Below are 10,604 nucleotides of genomic sequence, written 5' to 3' on the forward strand. Positions count from 1 at the left end.
TGTGTGTGTGTGTGTGTGTGTGTACTGGTGTTGGGGGGGGGGGGGTATAGGAGGAGTGGTGGTTCCTTATCTGTAGACCACAGGCAGCTTTTGAGGCTCTTATCAGCAGCCACCACATTGTACTAGCACATCCTCTTGTCCAGCAGGGAGCGGAAAACTCTCCTTGCAACATGGCTCCCTTTCTCTCCCCCCTCTCCTCGCTCTCCCACCTCTCCTTTGCCAGTACCAGAACTCTGGCAACCAACTAAATCATTGTGTCTTTTTGGCGAAGAAGTGGGATTGGGATAGACAGAACGGCGAAAGACAGATAGGTGAGGGTGACACAGGGACAGAAAGTGGGGGGAAGGAGAGACCAGAGCTGTCAATCTTCATGCTTTCAATTCATCTTTGTCAAAAAAAAAAAAAAAAAAAGAAGAAATATTTATGTTTCAACTGAGACCTCAGGTTAAGTCTGTTTCTCTCCAGCTGTTACTTTACAACATTAACACTTGTATATCACTTATACTTCTGAAGGGGATTCACATCTGTAGGAAGGCATTTTTTTGAGTAATGTCAGACAGTTTGGCTCCAGTTCTGACCTCAGACACTGACAGGCGGACGCTGACAGGATTGCATGGAGTGCGGCTGAGCAGAGGGAGGAGGGAGACGGCGTTTAAGTGCTGCGCACATTCAACATGCTCCTTCACAGATCATTTCGACTCTGACGGATTTTGCGTGACAGGCAGACGAGGAACCACACGCCATGTGTCAGTAAGTAATCAGATTACCTTGGCTGCCTTTTGAATTTTACATTTGTAGTCAGAATTGAAATAAGTCTGCAGTTTATTTTTTGAAGTATTGGGTTGTGTTCAGCGCACCATATGGAACAGGTGGGACGTTCAAAAAGACTTTCAGTGAAATATTGTTGCAATGAGAATATTTTGGTTCATAAGAGAGAATTTCTGTTGTTAAAAATATCTTGATTTTTTTTCTTTAAAATTATGTTTTTTGCTTTAAAGTTGCACTGTTTTTCTTTTTTTTCCCAGTAAGCATCATTCCAAAATTTATATTTATTATAGACAATAAACTAATATTAATAATTAAATGTAAAAACAAAAGAAATAAAAAGAAAAATATACAAATCCAAAAAGAAGAAAAGCATTCATTTTAATAGTGCTCTGTTGAATTGCAATACAAAACAAGCTAAATGATGAGAGCAACCCGGTTTCGGTTATTTACAGTGCAGGGAGATTATTATCAGAGCTCTGCATGCGCAGTTTCCACCAAGCTCGTTTTAACCAATATTTTTTTTTTATTTTTTTTTTTTTTTGCACGGTGTTTAAATTTAACGGCGCCGCAAAGAGATTAAATTTGAATTCACTTGCAGGAGTCGTCCCTAGACAACTCAGAGAAAGACGGAACTGTTCAAAACTGAAGTCACGATGACCAGAAAAGACAAAACAGGAACAATTGGTATTGCAAAACCTGAAAATTAGAAGTACTTCACACTGCAGGGGTGGGGTGGAGGGAATGACTGTTTCTCCTTATAGTAGAACAACTATTTTCCTCAGTAATCAGCAAAAACAAAAAAAACTCACCACAATCAATGCTGCAGCATGATAGGAAAAACAAAGTGATTTCGATGACAGTTTTAATAACAGCAACGCTAGAACTGACCTTTCAAGCATATGAAAAGGGTATCTTAACATTGTTTTTAATTCTTTCTTTTGTTCGGCAGATTCTTTGATACCAGTCCAATCTTCAAGGATCTGGGTCATTTCGAATCCTTCCAGAGATTTTGAGTCACATCCTCAGACAACACACACCCACACACACACACACACACATGCTACAGACAGCTAAACAGACTTAAGAAAAACAGTCACTGCTTTTCTGTTGAGAACATAAACTTTGCCACTCAGGATGTACTGCAAGAAAATTACAGACACACACATTTAAATTTAGATCAAACTCTGCTGTACGTCGTCGCCGGATCCAGTTGTAAAGACGCGAGTCCAGTTCGTTCAGCACTGTGAGGACTGCAATGCATTTGATACCTCAGAGTGACCAGGAAGTCATCAGACACAAGAAGCTACAACATCGCAGACACAACAGAGCATCTTGCTGATATTGGAACACCAATCAGATTGGATGGGTTTCAGGTTGGTTAGAGGAAACCCTACCTTTAACAGATTAACAAAACCTGGGGAAAAATTGGAGGAGTTAGGGTTAGGACACCAAGTCACCTTTCCGGACTCTTATTGATGAACATGAAACCATCAGTTTATCTCAAACGTGACAAAGAGGCACACTTTCTGAAAGAAGAACGAGGTTGATAAGCGATTCTTTATTCCAAAGACGTCAGCACCATGATGGAAAAACTGAAACATTCTGCTCCACCTGCCTCCCCACCTGACCTCCTTCGTCCCACCTCCTCTTCCTCTCCCTCGTCTTCTACCTCTTCACAGTCCTCCGCATCCGTGGAGCTGCACAGTCCTTCAACGTCCTTGGATCCCACTAGAAGCCCACAGCCTGTAAATAAAGCTGAGCTAAAAGAACATATGAACATCTCTGCTCCGGCCCCGATTCCTTCTCCCATCATCCTAACAACGGTGTTAACCAGTCACCAAGCAGGTGCATACGACCCGCCTGAGTCTGCTCTCAGGGAGACGGCTCAAAATGACGAGATGGGAAAACTTGAGGGATCAAAAAGCATTGCCTCTAATGCTCCCGCATCCACAGACGGATCCCCGACTCTTTCTTCCCCACCGCCACTCCTCCCCGCTCCAGCCAAGACGTCTCCGTGCCCCCTTCCGCCTGCAGCTTCCACCTCAGCTGTCCCCTCAGCATCCTCACTGTCTCCTCTTCCTCCACACATTCCAGTCATCAGCCTCGGCCACAGCAAACCCCCTCTGCCTCTTCCCAACACCCCTTTGACCGCCCTCCACCCAATTCCCAGCCTAATCCACGGACCCCACAGGGACATTCGGCGCAGCCAGCAAACCTGTTTGACCATGATCAGTCCTGGAGCGTCAGGATTATCTGGAAGTCCTGGAGGCCCCTCCGCTGGTCCTTCTGGGCCCCTCCTGGCTCAGCAGTATCTCCCCACACACCCGTTCCTCACCAGGTGAGATTTGACTTTTGCATTTATGTACTGTATGTTACTCCCAACTTTTTTGTCTCATTACCACCTCAGATTTGGCACATTGCACATCAGAGTTAGTCTTACACTTCCAGAGAGCTCGACATCAGTCCGATTAGACAGACATAGTCTGGACAGGATGATGCCAGCATATAAACGTGACGTGATTTAAAATATTATCGTTTGCATCATCACAGCATGATCAATCAAATTTACTTGTGTAGCAGTTATCTGTGCATTTCAAAGTGCATAAAAACGTAATCTCCACATCATATAGTCAACAGTTATAGTTAGAGTAACACACATTACATTTTGTCAAGCGCCATTGTTAAAACCATCAGTACACATCAAATATTTTGACCAATGTTCCATTTATAATAGCTCAAAGCAGCTCTAAACAGGTGGGTTGTTAGTTTTACAAGAACTCGATGTCTCTGAGACCAACACCTCGTTCCGCGGTAGGATGAAGTGTTCAGGTCAATGTGCAGTTAGTTTTCCGCTACACACACACATGCATACCATTTTTTGCATGTTGACTAAAAATATTCTATTTTGGTCTCATCAAGCAGAACACGTTCTTCCACACGTTTGTTGCCTCCCCTGCATGGCTTTCTTTCAACAACGGCTTTATTCTTTCCACTTTCCCATAAAAAGAACGTGTGTAGAGTGCATGACTGACAGCAGCCTGATGGATTAAGCAGAGCTCCGAGAGATGTTCAAGTCTGGAATACTGTTTTAGAACTTAACGCCGCTTTAAAAACTCTCAACAACTTCAACTTGTCTGCTCTGCGTCTTCATCGTGGTGCTGTAATAATCTTCAACAAACTTCCTAGGCCTTCTCAGAACAGCTGGATTCATACTAACAGTAATTTTAAAACAGGTGGACTCACTAATTCACTTACTCTACTTCAGTCAGGAGTATCAGAATGATGGAAGCTCAGCGCAAATCTGCACATTTTCCAGATTCTTATTAAAGAGTAGGAAAAAAAATACATGCATCATTTCTGCCACTTTTCTATTTTCTCTACACTTGCAAGTTGTACCACCTTTAAAACAGCTTCCAGATGTTCCACCTGAAATAATTTAGATGCTTAAGAAGGTAATAACATTTCAAAGTGATATTTTTTGTGTTTATCTCTTATGTCTACTACAAATTGTACAGCAAAACAGCCTCTTTCTGACAATCTAGTCAAGTAAACAAATGTATGATATAGCCGGGATGTTTTGTCACAGATAAACCAAGCCTGAAACTCTGAAAGCTGCTTCAACTTGTAAATTATGTATTAATAAATACACCTTCAATAACAGCGCACAAAAAGACAATTTAGAAAGACTGCCAAGCAGCAGTACCCAACATTATGAACACCAGTTGAGAGCAACTTCCCGCGACGTGAGCTTTAATGACAAACACGCTCAGTAACAATGCCAAGTTTCTGTTTTACATAAAAACTCAAACTGCTGGGATTTCACAGTTTCCCGCTGTGATTGATGGGAGCCTGAACTGCACAGAGAAATGGCAGCACAGCACATCTCTTCAAGTTGTACTGGGGCAGCTGTTTGGTCCTTCTCATGAAGTCTTCGGTTTAAAGCTCTCCTGTTACGTTAGTTTCTGTTCCACAAAGGACTATTTCCTCAATTTTGCTGCCGACTAAGAGAGAAAGTAGATTATTTTTCACTGTGGACTATTCTGTGGCTGACCTAATTGGTGGGGGAATAAGGCGGTTGTCACTCTTTTTATTAGTTTAAATAGTTGAACATGCAGCAGAAGAAAAATCATCCGATAACCAAGAGTTTTGAGAACTGAGAGGGACATCTTAATAAATGCCATCACAATAATTTTAATCAAACTTTATTAATGCCTCTTCACTACACTCTCTCTTTATGTAGCAGCATCTAAAATTACAGGTGGTGGAAGATCCCAACTGCTTTTTTTTTGTTTTGTTTTTTACCTCTGCTGCATATAATTTATGTTGCTAATTGTTTTATGTGTATTTTAATTTCTTAGTTCCTACCTGGGACCATCAGGAAGAAGCTATGGTGTCAACAACAACATCCGCATTAAGAGGAGGCCCTCTTCTCATTTTGAGATGGAGATCAACGAATGTGAGTTTCAGTAAAGATTTGGAAATAGTAATTTGCATTTTTTCCGGAAATTACCTCCACTGCACATACTGTGAGAACCTGGTCCTTAAGTTGAAAATGAAATGTCATATAATATGTTAGCATTATCCCTGCTTATTCCTGTTGAATATCTACAGAAATGGCTTTGCATTAATGAAATAAAAAACAAAAAAAACAAAGTGAACTCATTGAATTTGTTTTCTTATGAGATAAATGGGAGAAATTCACAAAACAATGCAATTGGTTTATTTATTTATTATTATTTTGGCCATTTTCTGTCTCGATCTGCTGCACGTAGATACAGGTTCACCCACCAACCTCTTTTACGTTAGCCTCAAAGCAGATGCAAAAGGGATCAAAGCAATAAAGCATTTTCTAAAAAATAAAAACGCTTCTGTTCCTGACCTGATGAGGCTAGAACAGCTGAGTGGGTCAAGATTTCTCAATGCATCTCACCGCCACTGCACAAGGAGAAGAAAATCCCTCCTACAGAGTTACTTTACAGTGTTTGATTTTCAGCAACAAGTCTGATTTCAGTGTTGAAGTGACTTTGGCTAATGATACTTTTTAATATCCATGATTTCAGAGTGTGTTAAGCTTCAACTTAAAATGAAAAAAAAAATGTGTATGGTCCATGAAAAATCGAAGAAGGGGGAAGGCTTCAGTTGATCTAGTTTTATAACCTAACCTATTTTTTTCTCTTAGTTTAAATATTGCAGTAATAATATCAGAAAATGCTCTGTGTTTTTTATGGTTGAAGTGAAGAGAAAAATATGAGTATGCGTTCATTTGTCAAGTTGAACTAGTTTTTCAAAAATAACTTTTAAGCAAGTATTCACATTCACATTGCTTTTGTTTTCATTATCAGAAAGCAAGGACCTCAATTTGTAAAGGAAAAAAAAAACAAAAAATAAACAAAAAACAAAAATGTTACCTCAATAATAGTAAGTGCATGAATGATACATGTAAAAAGTCCTGGATTTAATATAAGACTTATATTCTGATGAATAACTCTGGGTAATTAATTGAAAGACTTAAAATTTGAGGGTGTTTTCTTGTACTACTCAATAACAGTTAAAACCAGTCTAATAGTATCTTTAAACATAAAACAATTTGAAAGCAAGTAGTTACAATTTTAGCTTAAGGATGATTTAGCAGTTATGTAGACAAAAATATAAAGAATGCTTTTTAGTATGTCCTGCATTTGAAGCACTAACTGTCAGAAAAGTTGCACAATTATGGGATTTTCAGTTTGAATCTAAAGAAAACTGGATTTTAAACGTATAGTTTTTTTCTCTCTTATTTACGGATATCATTTTCAAAAATATTTGTGGAGTCGCTACAATTTGGTCAAACTGCATTAGCACAGAAAGCTACCATTTGCTTAGAGTGGAAAATTTAACAAGTTGTTCATTGTGCCTGTTTATGAACAATAACCAACGTTGTCTTCTCATACCACTTACAGATAATTTTGAAAAAACGCATGCAATGTCTTGATAATTAACGCATTTAATTTATGCGTTTCTGTCAGGCCCACCTCAGAAACTTGCCCGCCGGGTGTTCACCAACAGCCGCGAGCGATGGCGGCAGCAGAACGTGAACGGAGCTTTCTCTGAGCTCAGGAAACTGATTCCTACGCACCCGCCCGACAAGAAGCTCAGCAAGAACGAAATCCTGCGTCTGGCCGTGAAGTACATCAACTTCCTGGTCACGCTGCTCAACGACCAGGCTCAGGACAAGAGCAGGAACTCCGCCGAGGGCCGAGCAGAGGATGACAGCAGGGCTGCTGGGCTGGACGGTACCAGTCAGAGGACTCTGTTTCAGAGGGACACGCCGCCCGCAGCAGCCCGTCCTGCTGCTGTGGCGTCGGCCCACAGAGATTCAACCGACTCAGTCATTGCATTGGTGAACTCTCCAGCAACGTCCAGCTGCTACGGAGACACGGACAGCGAGGAGAGCTTTGGGGCAAAGCCCTCTTTGGTAACGCATGACATTCTGGGAAAAGTTAAAGGTCAGATTAGGATGGTTGCTGCTACAAACGATGAGCGGTGACTTTAAAAGACCTGCAGAGGCACTGGGACGAAAGTATAACATGTAACATGTTATTCTATTATTCTTGGAGCTGCCAAGAATAATAGAATTATTTTTTTTTCCCTTTGATTATCCAGTTTTTGAAAATCTGGTTCTAAGCAGTGTGAATAAAATGTCAATTTTGGTGGTATTTCATACTTTTAATATCCTGTGTTTTTGTGATAATGTGCAGTGATTTTGAAGTGTCGCGCATGAAGTAAACCTTCGCTTAGAGGAAGGTTTAGGCATGAAATTTAACAGAACAGTCAAAATATATTGCAACCCAATAATCTGGAGCAAGCTATAGTTCACTGCAAAAGTAAACACATCCCTATTTCATATGGCATCACATCCATTCTACACCAATGTGTTTTATGGGGATTCATTGTAAATCAACAAGAAGCAGCACATAACCGAGGAGTTGAAGAAACGTGGTACGTGTTTCTTGTCATAAAAGTTTCAAAAGGGTAGCATAACATTTGCATTCAGACTCTTTATCTCCCATATCCTTGAATAAAATACAATCCATTGATCTGCCTTCAGAACACAGCATGAATACAACTGTTCCTCAGAAGTTTGTTAGTGAACAAACAGTATCACAAAGAGCCAGGAATACAGCAAACATGTCAAGGAGAAAGTCGTGGAGAAGTAAAGCACCTTGAACACACATGATAAAACATGGCGGTGTCACCATCACACAGTGGGGATTTTATTTTATTTTTTTCTTCAGCAGGGACCTGATTAGAGTTGATGGGAAGATAAATTCATCTAAACAACTTAATCCTAGAAGAAAACCTGTTAAAGGCTGTAAAAGATTCCTGACTGGGGCTGAGGGCTCACCCTGCAGACAGCATTGGAACGGCTCACTCAAAGTCCAAATCTTTCATAGATAAATATCTGACTCAAGAATTGTTAATTGATGCTCACAGATGCTCTCTGTCCATTCTGAATGACCTTGAGCTATTTTGCGAAAAAGAAATTGGTAATAAATAAAAGAAAAAGCCTACAGTATAAGATAGTTAAAGAAACAACTTTCTCACAGAGGATGAATAGATTGCATGCCACATTTTTCAGAATGTTTTATTCATAGAATATTTTGAATATTATTTTTCCTCCTCTTCACACGGGCAATACTTTGCAATTTTATGTCTTAGGACGCTACTTGAAAATGCCTGGACACTTGAGGCTGTGAAAATGTTAAAATACTTTTGCAAGGAACTGCCACCTTACCTCCAGAAATGGCAGCATAGATTCCAGTAACTTCTTGCCTCCTTTGGAATTAATTTATTTCAAGAAAATATGGCAAACATGGCTTTAACTCTCAAAAATGTCTTGCATAAATGTATTTTGTTCCCGTCCGCATCGTAGATGTTTACGTGCACAGTTACAATCTTCAACGCACCAGCAGAAAAGCTCGTGGCATGCTGCACAATTTGCTGTGTTCAATGTTCCTCCTGTCCTTGTTGAAAAGAAGCGGGTCCATGGTTCCACCCTGAAGTTGTGACACACTTCTACCAGACAATAATAAAGTGTGTTTTACTCTGCTGTTCCTTATTTGACATCCTCTTACTGCTCTCCGAAGACAACTCACAGTCAGCACTATTTCTCAACACATCCAAATGTTTTTGCTGTGCTCAGTTCAGGGAACATTCGGCCTCCAAAAAAAAAAAAAAAAAAAAAAAAAAGTTCCGTAAACTGAAATCTGTGAGATTTGACTGCAAAAAACAACAACTGTTTGATTAAATAACATATAGATATTACGGCTAGATATTCCTTCTTTTCAACATATTTTTTTTATTTGTTTAACACAGACAACGTGTCCTTGTGTTTTATTGTAACGCATGAACACCATCAAGATTTAGCTGGAATCGTCAGAAAATATGCATAAAGCTTCCTGCTCCACAGGTGCTTTTGCACAGCAGGGACATAGATTTATGAGAGCGGCAGTTTTGGCTGTGCGGTTGAGGTTGAAAAAGGTCAGGATGGATGTGGGATGTGGTTAAAGATGGGGTTCAGCGTGGAGGAGGAGGAAAGCGAAAAGCTGCGGGGCAAGGTTCAGCTGTGGCTCTATCAAGTGGCCAGGAAAAGGCTACAGTTAGTGCTGTCTCATTGATGGCCAACAAGCTTCCTGAAGGAGGGGGTGTAGGGTGGTGGTTGCGTGCGAGTGTGTGTTCGATGAGAGGTTTTCGGGCATGAGGGGCAGTGAACACTGAATGAGAGAAAGGTAGGCCCAAATAAATAAATAAAATCCCCACCAGGATGCTCTGGGAAACCCTGTGCAGCCAGTTTCAGGATCACACAACAGGAAGGGCAGCTTTCACAACGTTGCTACGGCTGCATCTGTCCGCTCTTCTGTGCCAAGTTGCTCCGTCCCCACCCTGCTTTTTTCAGATGCCACAGAAGGGGGCTGCAATCTCAGACACACTCACACAATTTGTCTGAGTTTAAAGGCTTCTCAACATACAAAACAAAAGCAACTTTGAGATTAGATTTATGTGCCGTAACGAGTTGAACTCAGCATAATTCTGAGGCTTTTAAGTTTTAAATGCCATAAGCACGCTGGCTTAATTTAATAAATATAAAAGATGCTATCAGGAAATTTCACGAACCTGCATTTGTTGAATTTATTTAGATTAGGTTATCTTCTTAGCTTGAAACCTTAGATCAAGGTTTTTTAAAAGTAATTTAAAGGTTACAATCAGTTAACATCCTACCTGCAGAAGCTAATTCACGTGATGTCTTCATTTAATATAAATATAAATCCCCAGAGGACAAAGCTAACGGATAATTTGAGAGACCAAAGAAAATAGCATCTTAAAACTATTTTACTCCTCAAACTTCACAGTGGTTTATGCAAACCTTTAAGCTGTTTGCATTAAGTGTTTTTTTTTTTTGTTTGTGTTTGTTTTTCTACAAAGAAGCTTTCTATTATTTACATGAGAAATAGAGACTCATTATGATGTGTCATTGTCAGTAAACACATTTCACACCTCCTCCTGCTTCCATTTTTTGTAAATTGTTACTGGCCTCTTTCTCACTAACCACTTAAAGCAAACATAACAATACTTCAAAAGTTTATACAGAATTTAGCAGAATCTCTTTGGTGTTTTGGAGACTTGACGCCTTTCTAGGACAGTAAGCGTCCACTTTGGTCTTTGCCTCTTTTGGCAAAAGACCAAAGCTTTTGGTCCAACTTGACTGGATTTATACTAAACTAAAGACACCAAGAGAGCTATCTACTCCATGTAGGATATTAGAACTGTCTTTAAACTTTTTCAGAAATCCTGAGCTG

General features: G+C 40.1%; 1 protein-coding gene across 1 annotated transcript; it reads left to right on the forward strand.

The window, feature by feature from the left end:
• Positions 1-167: 167 nt before the first annotated feature.
• On the forward strand, positions 168-8,866 carry lyl1 (LYL1 basic helix-loop-helix family member). Its single transcript, XM_007551600.2, has 4 exons — positions 168-750; positions 1,718-3,106; positions 5,127-5,224; positions 6,774-8,866. The coding sequence occupies exons 2-4, from the start codon at positions 2,349-2,351 to the stop codon at positions 7,292-7,294; spliced, it is 1,377 nt and encodes a 458-aa protein (XP_007551662.1). The 5' UTR covers positions 168-750; positions 1,718-2,348; the 3' UTR covers positions 7,295-8,866.
• Positions 8,867-10,604: the final 1,738 nt, after the last annotated feature.

The sequence above is a fragment of the Poecilia formosa genome, unplaced genomic scaffold (genome assembly GCF_000485575.1).
Source record: "Poecilia formosa unplaced genomic scaffold, Poecilia_formosa-5.1.2 Scaffold43, whole genome shotgun sequence".
Lineage (NCBI taxonomy): Eukaryota > Metazoa > Chordata > Actinopteri > Cyprinodontiformes > Poeciliidae > Poecilia > Poecilia formosa.

Bases quoted from the DNA above. Each gene is read 5' to 3' on its own strand.
- lyl1 (XM_007551600.2), top strand. From the start codon at position 2,349: ATGATGGAAAAACTGAAACATTCTGCTCCACCTGCCTCCCCACCTGAC. The intron at 3,107-5,126 runs GTGAGATTTGAC...TTAATTTCTTAG, and splicing joins ACACACCCGTTCCTCACCAG to TTCCTACCTGGGACCATCAG. The intron at 5,225-6,773 runs GTGAGTTTCAGT...CGTTTCTGTCAG, and splicing joins TGAGATGGAGATCAACGAAT to GCCCACCTCAGAAACTTGCC.